Genomic DNA, 24341 nt, shown 5'->3' with positions numbered 1-24341 from the left:
CTGCCCCTCCGTCCTCACCTCCGCCCGTCTCTGCCCCTCCGTCCTCACCTCCGCCCGTCTCTGCCCCTCCGACCTCACCTCCGCCTGTCTCGGGCAGTTTCTCTGTCTCTGCCGCCTCCCTCTTGTTCTCAGGCTTTCCTTCCGGGTCCCGGCCCTCTGCATCTCTGCATCTCTGCGTCTCTGTGGGCCTCCCTGCCCACCCCTCCCGCACACACCCGCCCCCGCCCCCGCCCGCCCACGGGGCCTCCCCCTGACTTCTCCTTTCCCCCCTCCCGTGCCCGCAGCGACCCCAACCAGCCGGTGCCGCAGGACACCAAGTTCATCCACACCAAGCCCAACCGCTTCGAGGAGGTGGTGTGGAGCAAGTTCAACAGCAAGGAGAAACAGTACCTGCACATCGGCCTGAAGCCGCGCGTGCGCGACAACTACCGCGCCAACAAGGTGGCCTTCTGGCTGGAGCTCGTGCCGCACCTGCACAACCTGCACACGGAGCTCTTCCCCACCACCACGCGCCTGCCCCCCTACGCCACGCGCTGGCCGCCGCGCCCGCCCCCCGGCGCCCCGGGCACCCGCCGCCCGCCCCCGCCCGCCACCCTGCCGCCCGAGCCCGAGCCCGAGCCGGGCCCCCGCGCCTACGACCGCTTCCCCGGGGACTCCCGGGACTACTCCACCGAGCTCAGCGTCACGGTGGCCGTGGGCGCCTCGCTGCTCTTCCTCAACATCCTGGCCTTCGCCGCGCTCTACTACAAGCGGGACCGGCGGCAGGAGATGCGGTGCCGGCGGCTCAGCCCCCCCGGCGGCTCGGGCCCCGGGGCGCCCGGCGGCGGCGCCCTGCTCCCCGCCGCCGGCCGCGAGCTGCCGCCAGAGGAGGAGCTGGTGTCCCTGCAGCTGAAGCGGGCCGGGGGCGTCGGGGCGGACCCCGCCGAGGCCCTGCGGCCCGCCTGCCCGCCCGACTACACCCTGGCGCTGCGCCGGGCGCCGGACGACGTGCCTCTGCTGGCCCCCGGGGCCCTGACCCTGCTGCCCAGCGGCCTGGGGCCCCCGCCGCCCCCGCCGCCCCCCTCCCTCCACCCCTTCGGGCCCTTCCCCCCGCCGCCCGCCACCGCTACCAGCCACAACAGCACGTTACCGCACCCTCACTCCACCACTCGGGTATAGGGGGCGGCTGGGGGGGAGGCCCTCCTCCCCAGCCCTCCCCGCCCGCCGCCGGTGGGCAGCGCGGCTCAGAAGGCAGGCAGGAGGACCGGCCACAGGCTTCCCGCGCGCCCCGGCGGCGCCCCACGGCGGGGAGCGCTAGGCGGACATGGGGTTCCGCACCAGGATGCGTGTCTTTCCCATGCCCAGAGGCCCGTCCTCTTCTCCGGACCGGGGCCTCGGAACAACGGGGGGCTGTTTCGTGCCCTCCTTTGGGACACCGGTCTTCGGTGTGTGGAAACTCGGACGTGTTTTCCCACGTGGAGGCCTGCTTTCTCACGAGGGGGTGTGTTTTCCCATGTGCAGGGTGAGGTGTTTTTTTTTTTGCCGCCCTGGACACATGTTGGCCCCCTCAAAAGAATTCCTGTGGGGATTTGTACCCCAGAATCCCGTTCCCTCATGCCTTCTCCCCCCTCCCCCCACCTCCCCACCCCATGGAGACCCTGGAAGTGGTGTGTTCATGGACAGTGACCCTTGGGAAGGTACCGAGGAAAACAGTCGACCCCCCCCCCCCCCGCTCCCACTCCGTGCCCCACACCCCCTCTGCCCCAGCGAAGCATGTTTTTCCCCCGTGGCATAGGTCAGATGAAGCCCGTGCTCTGGGTAGGATTCCCTGCCGGGGGGAAGGGAGGAGATCCGTGCGTCCCTGTGCTGCCTGGGAACTTGTTTTCCCACGGGTCCAGGACACATCTCTCCGAGTGGAAACATGTTCTTGCATGTGGATGTGTGTTTCCCATGCGGACGGCCCCTTTCCTGCCAGCAATCCCCGGGGTCTGGGGCCTGAGGCCTAGCACTTAGCTCCTCCCTGCCCAGCAGGTGGTGGGGACAGACTTCAGACTGACCTAAGCTGAGTGTGTGTGTGGGGGGGGGGTGTACAAACCCTGGGGGCAGAGCTCTGCCCGTCTCCCCCCCCAAGAGATGCCAAGTTGGGGGGCATGGCGTGCCACCCACAGAGGCCATGCATGTTTGACCAAAGCCCTCACTGGGGTCTGAGGACAGCCTTTCCCTCAATCCTCAGACCATTGCTCATCCGTGCCAAACTGGGTTAGGTGGGTTTGAGGGGCGGGGAAGACCCCCAAAATGTGCCAAGGATTCCCCAGTCCTGGTCCAGGACAGGTAAATGTGGGGACAGGTGGGGGACGGGGGACGGAAGCAGCAGCGAAAGGGGTCCCGCCTGTGTCTCTCCTCCCTTCCCCGTGTCTCATTCCTCCCTCTCTGCCTCAGTGTCTCTCCTCCCATCTCTGTCTTCCTCCTTGAAGCCATCCCGTGTCAGCGTGAGAGCACCTTCTCCCCTCAGCCACCCATCCCCTTCTTTGACGAGGCCCCCCCCTTCCATCAGCCACCAGGGCTGAAGGAAAGGAACCGTGGAAGGAGGGCGCAGGCGGGAAAGGCTTCACGGGACAGGCTGGGGAGAGAATGAGGTCAGCGGTGCTGAGGGACAGATGGAGGGGGCTGTGGGGGACGGGGCTCAGGCGGACAACGGCAGGGAGAATTTGAAAGGACATGCGTGCGGGGTGACTGCCCCGGAGAGGAACGGCCCGAGGAGAAAGGGTTTGGCCTCTGGGGAGAAGGACGGTATCAGGAAGGGCTTTAAGGGACACCAGTGGAGGCTGGCCTTTTACGGGTTCGTTAGTGCCAAACTTGAGTAGGGGGTGGGGGGGGCTGTCTTCCACTGACACCCAGATCCGGGATCCCTGGTCTTGGCTCCCCAGAGCTCTGCCTCCTGTCCCTTCTCCTACCTCCCCCCAGGGAAACTTAGTTCTTTTCTGACCCCTTCCCTTGCCTGATCTAGCTCCTCTCCAAACAGCCATGCCCTCGAAATGCTAGGGACCTGGGCCCTGAACCCTGTAGACAGATGCCCCCCCCAGACTGGGGCATGGGAGGGGGGCTGGGGGACCCCATGATTCAGCCACGGACTCCAATGCCCAGCCCCTCTCCCCAGAACAATCCCCGGACAATCCCACGTCCCTGCCCCAACCCTTCGCGGCTCTGTACACATTTTTAAACCTGGCAAAAGATGAAGAGAATATTGTAAATATAAAAATTTAACTGTTGGTGGTGCCTGCTGTGATCGGGGGCGGTGTCGGTGGGGGGGCTCCGAGGAACTAAGCCTCAGGGCCGCCACTCCGCCAGTGAGGGAGAGGGAGGTGGTCCGAGCCCACAGCCCATCTCGGGGAGCGGCTCGGAGCGCCGGGAGAAAGGGGGGAGTGGGTGCTGGGGTAAGGTTGCCACGGTAGCAGGGTTGTGTGGGGGAGTTCCGATCAGGGCCCAGGTGTGTGCAGAAGCCTGAGGCTGGTGTAGAGAAGGAATGGCCGGGCGCTCATGGGGGCAGATACCAGACAGGCCAGGGGGCATGGGGGCCGGTCCAGGTGGCTGGTTACGGGGACAGGAGTGCCAGATGCAGGGTTCGGCCTCTGCCAAGGCCTGGGCCCAGGCTGGAAGGTCAACCACGGCCCCGAGACTCTGCTTCTTGGCACATTGTGAGGGAGAGCCCGGCATCATTGTGACCCGCTTACCCCCAGGAGCCCCTGGGGCAGGCAGGCAGGCGGCTGGTGGATGCTGTGGGCACAGTGGGCTGGGGGCCTAGGGGCCCCGGTGGCCCCAGGGACCCCCATGGCCATGGCTGAGCGGCCACGGCCCGGGTGGGCCTCGTATCACAGCTCCAACACCAACAGTTGTCAGGACCTGGGCAACTCCATCCTGTTGCTCCTGGGCCTCATCATCTGCGTTAATATTAGCATCAATATGGTGACGCTGGTCAGGGTGGGGCCAGGCGGGAGGGCGCTGGCAGGATGGGGGCGGCGGGAGGCCTGGTGGCCAGGGCCAGCCCGGGCTCACTGAGTCCTCCCTCACCTAGCTCTGGCGCCGGCTCCGTGGCTTCTTACACCAAGTGTTCCATATTGTTTATGAGAAAGGTAAGCGGGGGAGGCCGCGGGCACAGAAGAGGCAGGGACCCTGACCCAGAGCTGGCCCCTTCCCCGCCCGCCCTCCCCGTTCAGACACTACGGCGGGGCAGCCTCTACCCTGCACCCTACCCCCCCACCCCGTCCCCGTCCCCGTCCCCTCAGGAGCCAGCCTCCCCACCAGCCTCCCGGCTCTCCTTGATCCACAGAAGCTTCTAAGTCATCCTCACCGGGGAAGCAGCCCCAGCCTCCGAAGCAGAGAGCCCCTGCAGTCCACCTCCGATGCACCATGGACCCTGTGAAAATGACTGTGACTCCCCCACCCGCTCGCCACCACCGCCACCGGGGCTCTTCCGGCCGCCGTGCCCACCGCCCGGTAGCCTGGGCCCCCGACACGGACGACGACGAGAAGCCCCCACACCAGCACCCGGCAGTGTGCCCCCACCACTGGGATCAGCCGGCAGACTGGCAGGGCTTCCAGTCCAGCCAGGGGTTCTGGGCTCCCTGGCCCCAGGATGCCGTGGAGCCCCCTCCCCAGACCATTCGCTTCCAGCAGGCCATAGAAGGAGGGCCCCTCAAAGGAGAGATGCGGTCAGAGCTGGGCCTCGAGGCCTACGTGTACCCGGTGAACCCCCCGCCCCCGAGCCCACAGGCCCTGAGCCATAAGAACAGTGGGGCGGGGGCCCAGGCCGAGCTGGAGGCGTGCGCCCCCGCCCCGCCGGCCCCGCCGCCCGTCCAGGGCCCGGCCATTGTCCCTGACATCCCCCGGCGCCGCTCCTCGGGCCGCGTGGTCTACGACGCCCGAGACGTACGGCGGCGGCTCCGGGAGCTGACCCGCGAGGTGGAGGCCCTGTCCCACTGTTACCCCCTGGGCTCCCTATCCAGCAACGTGGCCGAGGGCACGGGCAAGGACTGGGTGTACCGTTCTGTGGCAGAGAGGTGACTGGGACAAAAATAAAAGGAAGAGAGGTGGTCGTCTGCGGTGGTGTAGGGGGGAGTCAGGGCCCTCGGCGAAGGGTCTCCCTGGCAACAGGGACCTCGAGAGCCCCAAGGACCCTCTTCAACCCCTTGGCTTCCCTGGGGCCCTGCCCTCAGTTCTCTCCCAGCCCCTCTGGGTCCCAACATTCCCACCTGCTGCTCCCCTGTTTTCTTTCGTGCCCAGAGCAGCGCCCCCAGATCCCGGCCCAGATCCTCAGGCAGGCCTACGCTAGAGGGGAGACCCCACCCCCGTGGCCCTAGCCCCTCGGCGGCCTGGTTTCTGCCGGAGCCCAGGGCTGGCGCGCTTCCCCGGCCTCCCCCCCAAAGCCCTGGTTTCTTTGAGCAGGGCTGGCTGAGAGGGAGGGTGTCCAGGCCCTCACGATTCCCCAGTCAGGACCCAAAGCTCCTGTGCCCACGAGCAGGCTCGGAGCGGAGGACCAAACACTGGGGACATTCTCGAGGGCTGCCCTCTGGGACCTCACTGCTCTGATTAGCACCTGCCTGTCACCAGCGAGGAGACCGAGGCTCAGGGAGGGGAAGTGACTAATTCACAGTCACACAGACACCAGGGATCAAGTCCCCACGCAGCTTCAGAAGCTCCGGGCTCTGCTCCGGCAGGGAGACTGCATTCCGGAGTCAGCCTGGCCCCTCAGACTCCCCCTGCCTCAGTCTGCCATGTGAAGTCATCGGAGCGTGCCATCCACACACAGCGGGAAAATCAGGCCCTACCTCCTCCTAGGCAGCGAGCCTCGCGCCCGCACACCCGCCCACGTGGGCGCATGGACACACGCACGCGGCCGCTCGAGGGCTCGGGAACCAGAAGCCCCGGGGGGGCGCCCAGGCCGAAGGAACTGGACCCCACCCTCTGTAGCAGATGCGTTCCCGGAACGTGGCCAGGCAGGCCTTCTGTGAATCAGCCTGCTGCTTCCTTCGCCTTCATTCCGCCCCCACTGTTGATCTTTTTAAGTTGATTCCGTTCAGTGAGTATGTATCGAGCACCTACTATGTGTTTGGAGGCTCGGAGGGCAACACCTACTGGCTGTTGCTTTATTTCTGTCGAGTTGTTCACCCGCCATCCCGACAAATGACTCGAGGTCCCCAGGGCACCACTTCCACGGACCCCAGTGATGAACCTGCTTCAGAACGAAGGTTCCTTTTGTCCTATCCACAATTACATCTATTTTGTGCTTTGTGCGTTTCATGGGGTTTTCTTAAGGGGGGAGCTAACAGGTTTCCAGTTTGGAGGGCTAGGTCCGTGGGAGGGCAGTTGGTTAGGAAGGGGAGAGAGCACGGTCGGGGTGGTCCCCGGCAGAGGCAAGCAACCCGGGGCGAGCAGGAAGTCAGTCTTGCTCCGAAGCAAGGGGGCCAGTGGGCTCGGTGACCACACGGCATAGGGCTGCAATCCTTGGCCAGGAAGGGGTGGGCAGGGTAGGTGCTAGAGGAATTATGGCAGGGAACGGGAAGGACGGGGAGGGACTGGCACAGTGCGGCGACCCCGGAGGGGACTCTTGCTGTCACCCTAGCTGCTGGCCCCAAGTAGGCATAGGTGGAGGGGACCAACTGCACAAGGCGCCTTGATGTCTCAAGAGAACAATGACACGGAGGAAATCCTTTATGGACGACTCAGTCCCTGTGAAGACCGTCTTACAACTATAGCGACCATGTCTTCAAATCAGGAATCAGGTGGTGACTTAAGCAGGCCCCTGTGGAGACAGGGAAAGAATGAGCTCTGGGATATCCGGGGACAGGGCCGCATTAAGTGGCAGCCAAGGGCGGAGACGGCCATTTAAGGGCAAGCCGAGTGGACAAAAGCGTGGCCACCTCTGCATTGTGACTCCCCCCAATGTGCCTCATTATGACCCAACCCCCTCCCCCGCTGGTAGGTGTCCCCAGGTCCCGGCATGAGTACAGTGTGGTCGGGGCTGGTGGGGGGGGGGGGCGGTGGCCCAGGTGGCCATAGGGCCCCCCCACCATGGAAAACCAGCTTTGGTACGACAACGTGGGGTGCTGCAATCAACACCAGGAACACCTCCAGGATCCGGAAGACATACTGCTTCTGCTGCTGGGCCTCGTAGTTCTCGTCAACATCGGGATCAACGTGGTAACTGTGGTCAGTGATGGTGGGGGACAGCCCCCGCGGCTAAGAGGGCTGAGGGTGGGAGCCTCTACCTGCAGGAGTGTGGTCTTGGCTGGGAGCCGGGGAGGGGTGTTGGGGGGGAGGGTAGAGAGCCTCCTGGTCTTCACTCCCACCCCACACTATCCCCAGATGTGGCATGGTCTCCAGAATGCCTTAGACAAGATGCTCTGTTGGATTAATCAGAAAAGTAAGTATGGCAGCAAGAGAGGCTGGGGACCCCCCCCCACCCCCCGCCCAACACCACCAGCACAACCCTAGAAACCCAGGCCACCCTGTTCCCAGCCCTGAGCTCTTCTGACAGTCGCCCCGGCCTCACGGACGCTTGTCGCCCCCAGGTGAAACCTTGCAGGCTTGTGAAGGTTCCACCAAAGATCCCCCCGCCAAGGCCCGAGACGTCCACATCCACTGCACCCTGGAGCCCGTGGAAGTGAAGCTGGCCCGGCCCGCCTGCTACCCCTCGTCCTCCTGCCGCCGGCTGGGCAACCCCCGCCCCCGCCGCCGCGGCCCCCACCAGCGCCTCAGCCACCGCCGTCCCTGCAGCCACCAGTGGGGGCTGAAGAACCAGAGGCACTTCCCCCACAACCCCTCAGCCTTCCGTAGCCCCCGTCGCGGCCGCAAGATGTCGCAGCTGCCGGGGGTGTCCCCCTTTGACCAGGAGGACCTGGACTCCGACGTGGAGCAGGAGGAGGACCTGGCCTTCCCACTCCCCAAGTACCCACGGGGCGGCTGGGGCAGGCTTTACCCGCAGATGGGCCTGCCCTCCAGCCTGGGGCTGTGGGGCCGCCAGGGTGGGATCCTGGCCAGCCTGCCGCCACCCTCTCTCTACCTGTCACCCGAGCTGCGCCGCATGCCCAAGCGTGTGGAGGCCAAGTCGGAGCTGAGGCTGCAGTCCTACAGGCCCCACTGCTCCCAGTCCCGAATCTGGGGCACTATGGAGGCGGAGCAGTGGGCCTCGTCTCTGCCCGCTCTCCGCCGGCTGCCCCCGAATCCCTCCTGGGTCCCCGCGGGGTACGACCCTTACCCGTCGAGCGGCCAGCTGCTCTATGACTCCTGGGATCAGCGGTGGCGCAGCCTGGAGGGCTCTGAGCCTCCGCCCACGCTGGTGTCCCGGGGGTCCCCCCAGGCGCACCCACGGAACCTCCCCGGCCACGGCCACGGCCACGGCCACGGCCACGGCCACGCTTACAGCCAGCCCACCCGCAGCCCGCACCCATCCACGGGCCACCTGAGCTACAGCCCCCGGGAACCCCACGAGGTCCGGCGCCGGGCCGCCGAATGGGCTGAGGCCCTGCCCGCCCGGCACCCTCTGACGGCCTCCACCTCCCTCACCATGCTGGGCGAGACCTCCTACCAGCGGGCCCCGGCCCCCAGCTCGGCCCTGCTCCCCCATCCCAACCAGCCCCTGCCCGAAGTCCAGGCTCCCGAGGCCCCCCAGCCCCAGCCCACCTTTCTGCCGCTCAGCAGGAACCCCCGGGGCACCGCCGGCTACCAGGTCTATGACAGCCTGGAGCTGAAGCGGCAGGTGCAGGAGAGCCGAGCGCGGGCCACCTCCCTGCCCCCGCCGTCCACCTCTGCCTCGCGGCCCTCGGTGCCCAGGAGCCCGACCGGGAAGCTGCACTGACCCGCGGCAACTGTGGGTGGCGGGCCGGGGGCACAGAGACAGGAATAAAGAGCAACGGAGTCCAGGAAACACGGTGGTGTGTTTTGGGCCTTGGAAGGGCCACTTCTGTCAGCCTGGGTCCCGGCTTCTCAGCACCAGGCTCCAAGTGGCTGTGGCCACAGGCCCCCACCCCCACCCCCCCACAGGACTCTGCTTCCCGCCCGGTGCCCTAAGGAGGTCTTGCAGCGGCAGACTCCAAACCATCTGTCTCTGACTGAGCACGTGCTCTGGGCATCTGCCCTCCCCGATCTGAAAGTGGGCTCCGAGGCTCAGCCCCACACGACGACGACGACGTGGTGAGGTCAGATTCCAGTCCTACCTCTGCCTGGATCCAGGGCCACGGCCCCAGGGAGGGCAAGGAGAAGGCCAAGGCCCTGAGGCCAAGGTCCTCCCAGCCTTAGGAGTGGCCAAGGGGATGGACCGTGTGAGTGTTTGAGGGAGTGAGGCAGGGGCAGTGAGGGAACGAAGGAGGGATGGGGGCCACAGGGCAGGCATGCTGGCTTCTAGCCCCATCTGACTTTGGGGACTCAGGTTACGAGAACCTGGTTACTAGGGCAGGCCGTCCTAGGCCCTCCGTTTCCTCCCCTCCCTCATTGTGACCCCAACACCCGCCCCATTGTGACCCAGTCCCTCTCCCCTCCCCCACCAGAGGAGTCTGGCTCCTAGTGAGTATGTGGGGGCCAGGGGGGGCCCAGGTGGTCCTGGGACCCCCGGCCATGGGTGAGCGAGCCCATCACGGAGCCCAAGTATGCTCTGGCACCAACCCCAGGAAGTGCCAGGACCTAGGAGACTCAATCCTTCTGATTCTGGGCAGCTTCATCTTGCTCAACGTGGGGATCAATGTGGTGACTCTGGTCAGGGCAGGGGCTGCGCAACAGGGTTGGGGAGCCCTGGGGTTCGAAAGGGGCTGAGGCGGGAGGGCTGCTGGGATGTGACCAAGCAAGGGCTGGGCTGCAGGGCTCACCACACGTCCGGGCTCCCCCTTCCCCTGCTTCCCTCAGCTCTGGAGGCATCTGAAGAGCTCCTTGCGGATTCTTTTCCATCATTTTTACCCCAAAGGTGAGTGGGCCCCAGCATGGCCTCAAGGGGATGTGGACCTGTCCCCTTTCTCGGGCCCTCAGGAGCCCCGACCCTGTCCCATCCCACGTTTCCCTGCAGACAAGCAACCCAGCTACACAGGCGGACATCCCATGTGCACGCACTGCTCCATGGACGCCAAGAACCTGTGTTCGAGAGTCTCCTCCCGCTTCCACGGGCGCCCGGGCTTCCTGGTCGGGTACCCCAACCACCTCAACTCCTGGATACCAGACACGAATGACGAGAAGGCTTCTGGGTGCTGCTGGATGCCGCCTCAGTGTGGGCACGCCGGGGCTCCCATGGACGCTCCCGGGGGACCGTGGAAGGAGGGGGTGATGGGGGCTGGGGAGGCCCCTCAGGTCACAGCCTTAAAGGCCCGGGCCCGCTTCAACTCCAGGCACCAGGCACCTTCCCAGTTCCCCAGGATGAGCAAGGCGGACATGGTTCCCCTCCTCTTGCCCCACGAGAGCAAGACCAACACCCCAGACTATGACCCAGCCCATGCCCCGGCCCAGACCCAGACCCACTCCCCAGCCCACACCCCTGAGCACAGCACCCCCAAGGCCCAGGCCCAGGCCCACACCCAGACCTCCCGCCGAGCCCACGCCCCTGAGCCCACCACCTGTCAGGCCCACAGCTCCTCCCTAGCCCACGCCCCTGAGCATACCACCCCCCAGGCCCAGACCTGCTCCCCAGCTCACACCCTTGAGCATAACCTGCCTCAGGCCCAGATCCATTCCCTAGCCCAAGCCCCAGAGTATAAACCCCTCCAGGCCCGTACCTGCTCTGCAGCCCTCACCCCTGAGCACATCACCCCCCAAGCCCAGACCTGCTCCCCAGCCCATGCTGCCGAGCACACCCCTGTCCTGGTCCGTGGCCCCGAGCACACCTCAGTCCAGGACCATACCTACTCCCCAGGCTTCACCCCTGAGCACACTCAGCACACCCCTGCCCAGGCCCGCGGCCCTGAGCACACCTCAGCCCGTCCCCTGGGTCACACCCCTGAGCCCGTAATAGCCCATGCCCCGGCCTGCACTCCGGCCCATGCTCATCTAACCTACACCCATGTCCCTCACCCCCTGGTCCCTGCTCCCACCTCTGCCCCAGCCCCTCCCCCAGCTCCTGTCCCAATCTCTAGGCCAACCCCCGACCCAGCTCTGGTCATGACCCTGACTACCACTCCTGTCTCGGTCACCACCCGTACCCCCATCCTAACTCGTATTCCCTCTACCCTGACGGCCTTCGGCCAAGGCCTCTCCACAGGCCACGTAGTCTACGATGCCCGCAGGATGAAACAGAATGTGTGCCACGTGTGTCCCCCGCTAAAATTTGGGTATTCCAGAAGGGACGTGGGCACCCTCCCCAGGCCCCAAGAGGGGCAGGGTCTGGGCGGCTCTGGGACAGCTGAGCCAACATCGAAGCAACACAGTGGGGACTGTGCCAAACCGCCCCCCACAGGCTCCGTGCTGGGCTACCTGGAGCTGGGGAATGTAGAATGGAAGATCTCAAATGATGCCAAAGACAAGTTCTTACAGCCCAAGACCTTCCCTTATTTCAGCTTCCATCCCTGCAGTTCTGAGAGGAGAAACACAGACTCCCAGACTCCGGTCTACCCCAAACTCCTGGTCTACTCCAAGGATGCCACACCTTCTCAACCTTGCTTTCATTCTCCAACCGGTGCCCAGAGCTCACTGAGCACCATCCCTCCCCCATGCACTCTTTCTCTGCCTCTTACGTCTCCCAGATCCTTTGTCCCTCATCAACCCTCCAACCACCAGAAGCCCTCCACCTCAATGCAACCCCCCACCTTCCCCCCAACCTCCAAGTCTTCTCAGTCCATCCCCTCTTCCCAGTTCCCCATCCCTCCACAGTTCTCTAAGACTTTCCGACCCCCAATCCAACCCCAACCCCCTGAACTTCAGGGGAGTCGAGGCCTCAACCAAGTTTCTGGCCTCCGAAGGACTTCAAGCCCTTCAAAGGACTTGAGAGTTCCCAGGAACCCAGGCCTTACCCAAAATCCAGGCCTCTACAAGAACCCAGGCCTTGTTCAAGATCCAGGCCTAAACAAGCCCCCAGGCCTTATTCAAGACCCTTATCTCTGCAAGAGTCCAAGCTCTTCCCAAGATTCTGGACTTCACAAGAATCTGGTCATTACCCAAGATTCTGGCCCCCAAAAGAGCCTAGGTCCTACTCAAAATGCAGGTATCTTTAGAAGACCGTGTCTCGCCCAACCTTGTGGCCTCCACAAGAACATACCATTTCCCCAAACTTCTGACATTCAGGGGAGCTCAGGCTTTATGCAAAACTCTGGAGTCTATAGGAATCTAGAACAAAACCAAGAGACTATACACTGTAAAAGTCAAGATCTCTCCCAAACTACTGGCCTCCATAATAGCCCAGGCCCTTCTCAAGATTCCGGAATTTACAAGAGTGCAGGTAACGCTCATGAGCTGGGAGTCTCTAGGAGTCTAGGCCTTCCCCAAGATTCTTGCCCACAGAAGAGCCTATACCAAGACTCTGGAGTCAATAAGAGCCCAGGCTTGATCCAAACCTCTGGTCTCCATAAGGGCTCAGGCCTTACCCGAGACTCCGGAGACTACAAGAATCCAGGCCTCACTGAAGATTCTGGAGTCAACGGGGACCTAGGCCTTACTCAAGATTCTGATCTCCATAAGAATCCAAGCCTTACACAAGCCACCGAAGTCAAAAGATGTGGCCGTACACAAGACGATGGAATTTACAGGAGCCCGGAATATATCCAAGACCCTAACTTCCACAAGTACCCAGGAGTTAATCAAGATCCTGGCCCCAATAAGGGCCCAGCCCTTACCCAAGACCATGGCCTCCCCAAGACTCAAAGCCTGATTGGGGAATCCAGGCTCCACAAGGATTCATCCCTTATCTCAAATCCCAACCACCACAAGAACCCAGGCCTTGCTGTTAGTACCGACTCAGTCCAAGTCTTGGGCCTACCTCACACCCCAAAGTCATCACTGTGCCTGACGAAGCCTCATGTATCTGAGGAGGCTCCTTGGAAGGAAGATGCGCAACAGCAGCTACCATGGACTTCTGTCCCACTGAGTCAGAACTCCAGCTCCTCCAAGCCCCAGGTGATGATCTACAATGACCTGCAAACCTTCTCAGAGGTCCCTTTGCTAATTGAGCTGCAGCCATCCTCCCGGCGAGCAGGCAGCCGGGACTGGGTGTACCGTCCTGTGGATACAGCGCCTTCAGCCTACCAGAGCTATCGCCAGATGTCTATGCCTCCCAAAATCAACTGGAAGCCCTACTGCCCTGGGTCGGGCACCCGGGTAGGACATGTGGTCTTTGATGCCCGCCAGAGACAGTTTGGGGTAGGCAGGGACAAGTGTGAAGCTCTGTCTCCCAGGCGCGGTCGCCAAGAGGCATCCAGCAACCCCCTGGAGACCAACAAGGAGTGGGGCTATCAGTGTGTGATGAGGACCTTGGAAAAAGAGGGGACAAAGGTGCATCAGGAATAAAGAGGCAAGAGAAGTGTTCTGTGGTTGTTTGGGAACATCTACCCCAGCCCTGTTCCTGATGCTGGCCACCCACAGGGCCTGATGAGGACTGGTACTACATTTTCTCCTGCATCCCTGCATGGCAAAACCCCCGATCCCCAAGGGCTAGAGCTGCATTGTCCAATACAGTAGCCACAAGCCAAATGTGGCTGTTAAAATGCAAATTACTTAAAATTAATAAAATTTAGGAACACCTGGCTGGCTCCGTCGGTAGAACACGTGACTCTTGATCCCAGGGTCGGGAGTTCAAGCCCCACGTTGGGCATAGATGGAGCCTACTTTAAAAAAAAAAAAAAGAAAAAAAACTTAAAATTTAAAATTCTGTTCCTCAGTCTCATTATCTACATTTCAAGTGCTCAATGGCCACGTGTCTACTATATTGGACGGCACAGATTTAGAACATTTCCACCGTCACAGAAAATCCTATTGGACAGCAATGCTTTAGAGTTTAGAGAAACTTCCCTTGCCCTTGCCACTCAAACCCAGCATCTTCAAAGCTCCCACAGAACCCAGAGAACTTAATTGTTTTCAGTGTGACTGAGAGGCCACCCTCCGGGGAGGAGGGAAGAGGTAGGGAAGCCCTATACACCTGATTGCCCCCAGACTGTGAGAAAGAGCCCAGCCTTCAGTTTTCCCCCTCTGGTCTCTTGGGTCACAACCAGGTATATGGAAACCTGCCTCCCCAGTTCTGGGCTGTGTTTTGGGGCTTGAGGTTGCGGAGGGAGAAGAGCTTTCTTTGTCAGTGACTAGGAACCCCTGAGATCGGGGCTCCCCAAATCGAGCTCTGGATTCTGAGAGTCCCCTCCTTCACAGTCCTTTGCCATGGACGTAGGCCTATCTCACTTTGGACATAGTTCTTCCAGTGGTGGGGGAATGGGGGAAGTCCTGGTCTAGCGGTGGGTTGGTCTGAGCCGTGTGCGGGTCTGTCCCTGGTTTCCCGTGGTTCTGTCTTCTCATTCTGGCTCCCAGTCTCATCCTGGACTAAAGCTGTGTCTCTGGTAGCCATAGTCACTGAACACAATTTCCTTCTCCGGATAGTGTTCCGCTGCCCTGCCCCAGCCCAGTTGGGATTGTCCTCTGGACTTGATTTTCAGTCCTGATAACTCTTCTGTGTACATATATGAGCTGGCAGATCCCAAAGTGCGTACCCTGCTAGCACTCATGTGTCCAAGGTGGGCATCGCCAATACCTATGGCCGTTCCCTCAGTCCAGTGTTTATTCCTGGGTCACCACCTGTGTGTTCTTGCCTGACACGGACTCCAAAGGGATGCCCCCGCACCCAGCTGGGAGCCCCTTTCCAACACCTCTCCGGCCCAGCCCTACTATGTGCAACTTTCGCAGGCTGCAGTCTCATCTCTAAAATGAAGTTACGATTGCATGGACGAACCCTCCTAGATCTAAGTGACCAGAGCTCCTCTACTCACACAAGAGATGTGGAGGCCCCTCTTCCCCCCCCCACCCCAGGCCCCTAGGGTATGTCCCCCATTGTTATTTGCTCTTCAGACCCATCCTGTTCCAACCCCACGGAATGTTTGCGTGGGGCCGACCTGGGCTTGAAAGTCACAGAACAGCTGCTCTCCATAGAAACTACAACTTCCATCAGGCACTACTTCAGCGGAACAGGAAAGGATGCGGGGGCGTGCCCTCAACGCCCCGGTAGCTCGGAAGACAAACTGCAACCCCCAGGAAGCGCGAGATCTCAGCAGAGCGAAGAGTGACCGATCTCCGGCAGGAGGCGGGGCCGGTCGGGAACCACCCGCACAGCCTCCAGAAAGGGGCGTGGCCGCAGCTTGGGGGCGTGGCCTCGGGCTACAGGAGGAAGTTACCTGTTGAATCGTTCTGTCCGCTCGCTTCCCAACCCTTGCAGCTATCCCTAAGAGGGAAGCCGCAGACCACAAGCCTCTTCCGAAAGAGAGGTAAGGGGAGGTAGAGCAGGGGCGGCGGCGGCGACTCGCTATTACATCTCGCAGGAGGGGCCCAACAGCTACTTTTTACCTGCTGAGTCAGGTGGGCCGTTCCATGGGGGCGGGGACCATCATTTGAGGAAAGGGCAACGGCGTTGGAGGTATTTATTTGTTCGTTTTCAAGACTAAATTTAGAGCCCTTCAGCTGCAGACCCGTTGACGAACTGCCTGGGGCACTCTCGCGGCCTCGAGAGGAGAGAAGAACGCGGGCGACTTTTTGGCAGCAAAGGAACGGTCCGTCTAAGCGTCCTCCCTAACCCCAAACGGCTGAGCCACATGGCTTCCGCGGTCTGGGGGAGTGCGCCCTGGTGGGGCCCGCCGCCCCCAGCCCCAGCCCGGCCGCTCACGGACATCGACTTCTGCTCCGGGGCGCAGCTGCAGGAACTAACCCAGCTGATCCAGGAGCTGGGTGTGCAGGAGAGCTGGAGTGACGCGCCCAAGCCGGGACCAGACCTCCTCCGGGCCAAGGACTTTGTCTTCTCTTTGCTTGGTAAGTAACTCTCCCTGCCTTCGGGTACTCGCAGCCTTCAGCCCCTCCCCACCCCGCCCGGGCTTTGGGTCATGCCCTCCCGAACCCGTCTCTTCCCGTAGGTCTTGTTCACCGTCGGGACCCCCGCTTTCCTCCCCAAGCAGAGCTCTTGCTTCTTCGTGGTGGGATTCGCGAGGGCTCCCTGGATCTGGGACCTGCACCCCTAGGTCCTTACATCCGGGGACCTCATTACGACGCCGGCTTTACACTCCTAGTGCCCGTGTTTTCGCTAGACGGCACTGGGCCGGAGGTGCAACTGGACGTGGAGTCCTGTTACGCGTGGCTGTGCCTCCCAGAGCAGATACGCGGAACCTCGATCCGGGAGGCTTGGCAGGATTGCCTAGGACCTCCAGTCCCAGGAGGACGTGATTCCAGCCACCGAACCGAAAGCGAAGGAAGTCCCAAGGGCCGGCAGAGCTCCACGGACCAGCCGCACGGTGATGTCACTGAACCTGAGCCAAACGTGTCTTTGGAAAAATCATCGAGTAACGTTCCGGGGCCTGAGCCGCCTGGGCAAGACATAATCGATCTTGGCTTTTCTGCCCCACCGAAAAACCTGAATGGTGACGTCACCAAAGCAGCCGTCCTTAGCCCCGTCCCACAGCCGTGGGAGGATTGGGAGGCATGGCCCACACTTTGCCCCGCCCAGGTGGCTGCGTGGTTCTTTGCTTCACTGGCCGCGGTCGCCGAGTCCCTGTTCCCGGTCCCGGGTGCCCCACGCTTGGTCCACGCAGCCCGCCACGCGGGGTTCACCACCGTCCTCCTGGCCACGCCGGGGCCCCCGCGCCGCGTCCTGCTCTTCGACCTGATTCCCGTGGTGTCCGTGGCCGGCTGGCCCGAGGGTGCTCGGAGCCACTCGTGGGCCGGCCCGCTGGCCTCCGAGTCGTCATCCTTCTACCTGGTGCCCGGCGGCCACACCGAGCAGCCGGGCGCCTCCGGCTGGCAGCTCTGCTTCGCCCGCCAGGAGCTGGCGCTCAAGGCGCGCATTCCCGCTCCGCTGCTGCAAGCGCACGCGGCGGCCCAGGCGCTGCTGCGCCCGCTGGTGGCGGGGACCCGGGCCGCGGCGCCCTACCTGCTGCGGACGCTGCTCTACTGGGCGTGCGAGCGGCTGCCCGCGCTCTATCTCGCGCGGCCCGAGAACGCGGGCGCCTGCTGCCTCGGGCTGCTGGATGAGCTGGGCCGCGTGCTCGAGGCCGGGACACTGCCCCACTATTTTCTGAGCGGCCAGAAGCTCCGTGCGGGGGATGGCACCGCGGCGCTGCTCGGGGCGTTGGCCCGGCTCCGCGCGGACCCAGCCCGCGCCCTGCGCGCCGCGGTGGAGGAGGCCAAGGCTGCGCGCAAGGGGGGCGGCTTAGCGGGGGTGGGAGGCGGGGCCCATTAAAGACGCTGTTCCTACCCGTGTGGAAAAATGCTTCTGTTGGCCTGCGGGATGTGGCGGGAGCTGCCAGCCCCTCGCCTAGGAGACACACCGAGCGCCCCGGGGCCGAAGAGCACAGCCTAAAAGGCCCCTTCGCGGGTTCCTCCCCGCATCCTCCTGCCCCGTCCCTGGCACAGGTCGTCCCATTTCTGGCCGCTCTACTCCCCAAGTCTGTGGCCAGCACCCCTCCCGGCCCGGTGGATCCTCCGGCCACCATCTTCCCCAATTTTTATGGTCTTTTAGGAGTCAGTAGGGAAGGGGTGGGGGTGCATATTTGCCGACAAAACGCAGAAGGAAGGTATGGAGACCAGGGACTGGCCGATTTGGCTCACACAAAATCGGAGAGATTAAAGAAGGCCGGGTTGCGACCCGGGCTGGATCTCACCACCACCCCTCCCCTACGCAGTTAGTCCCCTCCCAAGTTCTGCCCTCCCAAGCCGGGCAGTAGGGTCCCTTTCTCCATCCTCCCAGCGTCCGCCATTCCATCCATCTTAAGCCCAACCTCTCCTCCCATCCAGGGTTCCGTTTTGTGCAGTCACCTCCTGGTCTCTCCTCCTCTGAACCCCAAGACGTGCGGCCTTGCCTCGGCTCCGTCTGCCTCTAAGACCGTCCCCACTCCCTGCCTCCGAGGAACCCCGGGGTTCCGCCCGCCCTGCTGCGCCCCCGTCTTTCCCGGCGTCTCCGCCCCCTGCCCCGCCCCCGGGCCGACTCTCAGAGGAGGGGGAGCTGCTGTCGCCGCCGCCTCGGCTCCCCACTGCCGCCGCAGCTCTGCTTGGTCCAGCCGCCCGGCCCAGCGCTCTGACTCCGCCTGACCAGGGCGCCCTGCGGAGACACCCTTCCTCCTTGCTGGGGGTCCGGGGCGCCTAGCCCGGCGTGGGGGGAAGCTCCGCTGGCGAGGGACAGGGAGGGAGGAGCCTGGAACCGGAGCCAGCGCCACCCGTCGCCGGATCAACAAGACAGGACAGGTTGAGGGGCGTCGGGGAAGGAAGAGGGGTGCTATAGGCTGTCCCAGGGACGACGAGAAGCCCTGTCGCAGAAAGCTCCGATGCACTCTGACTTGTAGGGGGCCTGCTCACATTTGGGAACTGGTGATAACGTGGGTGCGCTCCTCTCGGGGGGCTGGTTGGATTGGAGGGCGTGGGATCTAAGCAGCACCAGCTGTCCCCGAGGAAATTAAGGGGCAACCAGGAGAAAAAAAAACCAAACCGGATGCTCCTTATCTCGAGGTGACAGAGACCCTCCAGACAACCACCTGGTGTATCCACTAGGAAGGGCGGATTTGGAGGTGACTTCAAAAGGAGTGGAGGGTGACAAGGTGAGGAAAGGGGCTCGGCAGGTGGAACCATGTACCACTAGAAATGGGGGTGACTTGGTGAAAAAAAGGTATTGTCCAGAGACAGGGTCTGGGAACCCCTAATCGCTGAACGGGGACAGCCTGGGTTTTCCCAGTTTGGGGGGACTTCACTGAAAAAAGTGGGGGATCCTTTCCACTTAGAGGGTGGCAAAGACACCAAGGTTGGGTTCCTCCCTGACATTGGCAGTGCCCCAGTAGGGATGGGGTTGAGCTAATATATTCAAAGCTGAGGACCCGCACCCTTTAGGTTACAAGAGTGGATTTGGCAGGAGTGCGGGTCCCCAAAATAGGGTGGAAAGGTGCCTGGGGGTACTGGAACCACAGCTTGCAAATTTTGAGGGTCTCGACTTTGGCCTAAGGAAAGTGGGGACAGGGACGGTGGAGAACAGGGAAGTGGGTAGTTTTCAGTAGGGGGCAAAAGTCGAGGGTGGGGTCAACAGATACATAGGCTGCCGGGTCCAGTGGAGCTAGCACGGGACCCAAGGGTGAGGGCTGGCGGCTGGGGGGGTCGGGGGTCTGGGGCTTATCCTCAGGTCCCGTGGGTGAGGCGGGGAGTTGGGACCCCAGCGTCAAAGAGCATGCCCTGGTGAGCGGGCTTCTCTTGAGGAGCCCAGCGCTCCGGGCGCTTGCCGGTTTGGGGGTGTCTCCTCCCGGGGCGCCATGGCGGCTCTGGCCAGTAGCCTGATCCGGCAGAAGCGGGAGGTCCGCGAGCCCGGGGGCAGCCGGCCCGTGTCGGCGCAGCGGCGCGTGTGTCCCCGCGGCACCAAGTCCCTTTGCCAGAAGCAGCTCCTCATCCTGCTGTCCAAGGTGCGACTGTGCGGGGGGAGGCCCGCGCGGCTGGACCGCGGCCCTGGTGAGTGGCTGGAGCGGGGTCTCCGGGCCTGGGGTCTCTCCGCCTGGGAGGTTGAGGCCAGGGACTCCGAAGGACGGGGCCCGACTGAGGGGGGTTCCCCGAAAGTGAAAGGGGGTGGGCCAGGACCACACAGTCTCTGCTAGACGATGCCTCAGTTTCCCGTCTTTTTTTGCCCATAACCCCGAGTCTCCTTGCTGTCGAGGGCAAGGGGAAGGCTTGGGGGGCTAGGTCTGGCGCTCCGAAGCCTCGCGGCTCCGGCTCGCCCCCCGCCCCCTCCCCAACGCAGGAGTCCCCACCCCCACCGTCCGCCGCCTACGTGCCGGCTCTCGCGATTCTTTCAATGCCGGGCGGAGGGGCCTGGGGGTTCCGGACGCCCGGGTCACCCCGAGGGTTTCTGCAGCTCTGGCAGCCCCGCCCCCGCCCCGGTTCTCCCGCTCCTCCACGCCTTGGCTCCGTTCCCGCTGGCAGGCTCGGCGCCAATCTCCCCAGCTCTTCCCCGGGTGTCCTTGCAGCTACCTCGCCAGCCCGCCCCTCTGTGCGCCCTCCTCGGTGATCTGCGCTTCGAGAGGGGAGCCGGCCACCCCCCATTACCCCCTACGCGACTCCGAAAGCGGCTCCCACATGCTCGGGGGACCCTCTGCCGCGAGGAACTCAGACCCAGTACCGGGCGAGAGACTCGCTCCGAGACGGGAGGAGGGGGGTCGTACCACCTACAAGGGGGTACGGGGAAGTCGGCCGAGAGCAAGCGACGGGGAAGGAGAGTGGTGAGGGTTGGCGCGTGGTCCCCGTCCAGGCAGGACTGGCAGGAGTCCCTCTGGCCCCGCTCCCGCCTGCTCCCAGCTCCCCTAGGGGTAGCCCCCTCGTGCCCTCCTCCCCCCGCCGCCGGCCCTCCGTAGTGGTACGGTCCGCAGCCCACCCTTTGAGTGGGACCCGGCCCCCACGTGACTCCGCCTGCCTCGCCAGCTCCCGGGCTCCCCTTCCCCCATTTCCTGGGTTTGGTACCCAATGTCCTCTACCTCAGGCGGGTTACCTGGCTGGAGGGGAGAGGCTGGGCCTCAGGGAGGGCTGGGGCCCCGCGAGCCCGCGGGCTGACAGACAGACAGACAGACAGATGGGTCAGTGTCAGACAGGCCGGCACCCGGCCAAGGCAAGGCCCGCGCCAAGCGCGCGGCAGCCGCAGCAGCAGGTGCTGAGTCAGCGTCGGGCCCAGTCCCACCCCCACTCGTGAGGGGGCGCCCCGACCCTGTGGTCACCTCGCCGCCCCCCACAGTCACAAACACACGGGCCCTTCTGCAGTGCCTCCTGCCTCCCTCTGTCCTCTGCCTTCTGATGGCTCGTCCGTCCTCTCCCCTCCCCCCACTTCTGGTGGAGCTGTAGAGTAGGAATTAAGCCATTTAAATAAATTTCAATAAATTAAACGGAAAGCTGGGGGTTAGAGGAAGCAGAAGGGACCCGCACCCCGGCTTCCTCCGGAGTCAGGGAGAGGTGGGAGAGAGCCTGCTTAGAGGGTCAGAGAGCTGGGGCCCTGGGACCCACGTCCTCCCTGCCCATTCTCCCCTCTTTTTTTCCTCCCGTCCCGCCAAGTGTAGGAATGGTTCTGGGAACAGAGATGTCATCTTCAAAGATGAATGTCTCTCTCTCTCTCTCTCTCCCCAGAGCCTCAGCTCAAAGGCATTGTCACCAAACTGTTCTGCCGCCAGGGTTTCTACCTCCAGGCGAATCCTGACGGGAGCATCCAGGGCACCCCCGAGGACACCAGCTCTTTCAGTGAGAGGGGAAGCCAGCGGCTGGGTGGGAAGGAAGAGCGCGGGGACAGGAGGTGACATCCTAGTCCCACTTCTGGTGCTGCTGTGTTCAGTCTGGCTCTTGGACCCCCAAGGGAAGCGGTGGAACTGGGCTGGGGCCGTGGGGGGGGGTGCCGGGCTGGGGGCCTGAGGCCCCGGGCACTGATGCCCCCCTCTCTCCATCCCCAGCCCACTTCAACCTGATCCCCGTGGGGCTCCGTGTGGTCACCATCCAGAGTGCCAAGCTGGGTCACTACATGGCCATGAACGCGGAGGGGCTGCTCTACAGCTCGGTGAGACAAGGCTGCGTGGCCTGGGGCTTGCCCCCCCAATCTAGTTTCTTCTTATTCCAGCCCCCTGCACCCCCGAAATCTAGTTTCTAACGATCGGGGGCTGGCCAGACTCTCCCTCATCCCCCTTTTCTCCTAGTTTCTGCGTGGAGTGAGAAGTGGGCCCTCCCAGCCCCAAATGTATGGATTCTGTCCTGGCTTGTTCTTCCTTCTTCTGTCCAGTGAGACGTCTTCTTGTCTGTCTGTCTCTGTGTGCCTTTCTGGGTCTTTGTCTCCTCAGCCACATTTCACAGCGGAGTGTCGCTTTAAGGAATGCGTCTTCGAGAATTACTATGTCCTGTACGCCTCTGCTCTCTACCGTCAGCGCCGCTCCGGCCGGGCCTGGTACCTGGGCCTGGACAGGGAGGGCCGAGTCATGAAGGGAAATCGAGTCAAGAAGACCAAGGCAGCCGCCCACTTTGTGCCCAAGCTCCTGGAGGGTGAGTATGGATTGCAGAAAAGGTGGGCCACACGGGAGGGTGCTGGCCTTGACATGGACGTTGAGTGACAGGCAACTTGGGGGCTACAAGGTGTCAAGAGGACACCTGTTATGACGGGTCAAGCCAGGAAGGCTTTGGCCTTTGGGGGTTTGGGGAGCCCTCCTCCTGTGGGTTGGGGTTCCCAGAGGATGAGTTTCAGGGAAGGGCACCCTTTCCGAGCTCTGATTCCTCCTCGGCCTCTCCGTGCCTAATTCTCCTTCCTGCTCCTCTCTCTCCTTCACAGTGGCCATGTACCGGGAGCCTTCTCTCCACAGTGTCCCTGAGACCTCCCCTTCCAGTCCCCCTGCCCCCTAAAATGTAGTCCGTGGACTGGAGGCTCCCTGCCCTTGCATGGAGCCAGCCACTGCCACCGCCTATTCCCCAGCCCTGCCACCACCCTCATGCCCTGAGCAGCCAGGTCCCAGCAGGTGCTCTATCCTGAGGGAACCAAGGGGCTGACTGTGAACCCCCCCCCCCCACCGACTTCCAGCTCCTGGGAGGAGTTCAGAGAGGAGGATTCTGAAAATGGCCCTGGCTGCTCACTTCTTTCCTCCCACACTCACAGCCCCCCAAAGCCTTTTCCCAAGAAGGTGCTGGGGGTTCCCAAACTGACAGAACCAGGACATAAATACTCTGCACCCTGGGCTCAGCCAGTTCCGGGAGCCCTATGCCCTCTTCGTTGCCACTGAGCCATAGATTTATAGGTCTACTGGAGGTCAGGATTAGTTTTCTTTTTGCCCTACTACACCTTCTGCCTTGTTCTGGACAGGTTCTGGAACACCGGGCACCCTAGCCAGGGCCCTTTTTGCCCTAAGGCTCTGTGCTGGATCCATCAGGCTTCTGTCCTTGACCCAGATGGACCCCTGGTTTCCGAGTAGAGAGAGGTTAGATTTGAGCTCTATCCAGCTGCTGGCCTTGGCCTGAACTAGGACCAGTCTCAGATCACCACAGTTTTAACTTTCTTATCCCAAAGACACCCACTTCTAGAGCATGGTGTTCTAGACACACATGGAGCCATACTTCCTTCTGAATCTCAGCTCTAGGACATAGACCACGACTCTCAGCCCTTCCCTCCAGGATGGAACCCGGGCCTATACAGCCATATCAGTGCTCATATAGAGAGTTCTAGACCCACCCTCCTACCTTCTCTAGTAATACCTATTAAAGGTGAGCTCTGGAAAGAACCCAGCTATGATTCACTAAGAACGTTGTTGATGAATCAAGAAATGCTTCTTGTTTTTCCTAGATTTTCTAAAAATCCGATTCTCCCTACAGAATGCTAACCTTAGTTTTACATGCAGTTTCTAGCTCCTGTAACTCAGCTGGGGTCCTGCCAGGGAAACAGAGTCTGAGGAAGGGCAGAGGAGTCTGGGAAGGAATCCTTGGCTCATAGCAGGGAACCTGGGATGGCCAAGGGGCCAAACCCATGGCATGTTTTGGCTGTGTCTGGGTTGGGGGGACATGAACACTTAGCTACCTCAGCAGGAATTCCTTCCAGGTCCCCTTTAAAGCTGAGGTCTCTAAGGTAATGGATCTAGTATAAAAAGAACAAACAGGACACAGCCTTGATCCCCAGTGCAGAGATCCCAATTCAGCAATAAGTCTCCCCTATAAGTCAGGCCAAGGACGGTGAGGGCCTCTTGGGCTCTAGACCTCATATAACCCCAGAGCTTCTAACTTAATAGAGCTTGCTTTTACCTTACAGCTTATAACTTCAGCTAAGTCTTAGGTACCCGAAAAGGGCCTGACTAGATTTTTCTGAAAAGCGTGTAGAGCTAGGGGCAGCCCTGAGAAAGATCAGGAACCCACCAGTGAACTAGGAGGAAGGCTCCGAGTAGCCTCAGACCTGGGCAGGGAAGACGGAGGAGACCCTAAAGGGAGGGGCTCGGGCTCAGAGGCGGGTCGTTCTTCCTCAGGCTCTTTCTATTTCTGGCTTGTTGCAAGAGGGGTGCATACTCCCCTCGCCCACACAGACCCCGCTCAGGCTCCGCCCATCCCCTGGCTCTGCTCCCAGGGGACGGGGTCTCCACTCCATGCTTTCTCAATTAAAGACGATTTCTACAACTGAAGTGTTGTCTGTCATCTGTGGGTGGCGGGCATTGGCAGTTGCTTGGGGCGGGACCAAGTCCCAGGGGCGGGGCGGG

At 62.4% G+C, this 24341-nt stretch overlaps 6 protein-coding genes across 11 annotated transcripts in view; all 6 read left to right on the top strand.

Annotated features, from left to right (window-relative positions):
• NLGN2 (neuroligin 2) overlaps nucleotides 1-3248 on the top strand; it is a 14981-nt gene extending 11733 nt beyond the window's left edge. For all 4 annotated transcript variants that reach the window (XM_081805799.1, XM_081805802.1, XM_081805801.1 and 1 more), the window contains one exon: nucleotides 285-3248. In XM_081805799.1, the coding sequence (XP_081661925.1) occupies nucleotides 285-1158 (874 nt within the window). In that variant the 3' untranslated portion in view covers nucleotides 1159-3248. The remainder of the gene's footprint in view (nucleotides 1-284) is intronic.
• A 353-nt stretch (nucleotides 3249-3601) lies between these two features.
• Nucleotides 3602-6383, top strand: SPEM1 (spermatid maturation 1). Its single transcript, XM_006738905.3, has 3 exons — nucleotides 3602-3951; nucleotides 4052-4109; nucleotides 4307-6383. Exons 1-3 carry the CDS (start codon nucleotides 3751-3753, stop codon nucleotides 5038-5040), a joined length of 993 nt encoding a protein of 330 aa, XP_006738968.2. The 5' UTR covers nucleotides 3602-3750; the 3' UTR covers nucleotides 5041-6383.
• A 436-nt stretch (nucleotides 6384-6819) lies between these two features.
• Nucleotides 6820-8833, top strand: SPEM2 (SPEM family member 2). The gene is made up of 3 exons (XM_006738904.2): nucleotides 6820-7185; nucleotides 7342-7399; nucleotides 7548-8833. Exons 1-3 carry the CDS (start codon nucleotides 7048-7050, stop codon nucleotides 8831-8833), a joined length of 1482 nt encoding a protein of 493 aa, XP_006738967.2. The 5' UTR covers nucleotides 6820-7047.
• A 406-nt stretch (nucleotides 8834-9239) lies between these two features.
• On the top strand, nucleotides 9240-13449 carry SPEM3 (SPEM family member 3). The gene is made up of 3 exons (XM_031034145.2): nucleotides 9240-9726; nucleotides 9874-9931; nucleotides 10031-13449. The coding sequence occupies exons 1-3, from the start codon at nucleotides 9544-9546 to the stop codon at nucleotides 13447-13449; spliced, it is 3660 nt and encodes a 1219-aa protein (XP_030890005.2). The 5' UTR covers nucleotides 9240-9543.
• Nucleotides 13450-15131: 1682 nt separating this feature from the next.
• Nucleotides 15132-17362, top strand: TMEM102 (transmembrane protein 102). 3 transcript variants are annotated; one of them, XM_031034099.2, is made up of 3 exons: nucleotides 15132-15404; nucleotides 15598-15942; nucleotides 16044-17362. In XM_031034099.2, exons 2-3 carry the CDS (start codon nucleotides 15729-15731, stop codon nucleotides 17360-17362), a joined length of 1533 nt encoding a protein of 510 aa, XP_030889959.2. In that variant the 5' UTR covers nucleotides 15132-15404; nucleotides 15598-15728. The 3 variants fall into 3 exon arrangements, with proteins under 3 accessions (XP_030889959.2, XP_030889958.2, XP_006738966.2); XM_031034098.2 differs by having other exon boundaries at nucleotides 15577-15942; XM_006738903.3 differs by having other exon boundaries at nucleotides 15132-15942.
• Nucleotides 17363-17531: 169 nt separating this feature from the next.
• On the top strand, nucleotides 17532-24266 carry FGF11 (fibroblast growth factor 11). The gene is made up of 5 exons (XM_006738902.3): nucleotides 17532-19605; nucleotides 21262-21372; nucleotides 21579-21682; nucleotides 21960-22158; nucleotides 22442-24266. The coding sequence occupies exons 1-5, from the start codon at nucleotides 19413-19415 to the stop codon at nucleotides 22510-22512; spliced, it is 678 nt and encodes a 225-aa protein (XP_006738965.1). The 5' UTR covers nucleotides 17532-19412; the 3' UTR covers nucleotides 22513-24266.
• The last annotated feature ends 75 nt before the right edge of the window (nucleotides 24267-24341 follow it).

This window comes from Leptonychotes weddellii, chromosome 15, assembly GCF_054177405.1.
Source record: "Leptonychotes weddellii isolate Sample4059 chromosome 15, ASM5417740v2, whole genome shotgun sequence".
NCBI classification, from domain to species: Eukaryota; Metazoa; Chordata; class Mammalia; order Carnivora; family Phocidae; genus Leptonychotes; species Leptonychotes weddellii.
This window is presented reverse-complemented; position numbering and strand designations above follow the sequence as displayed.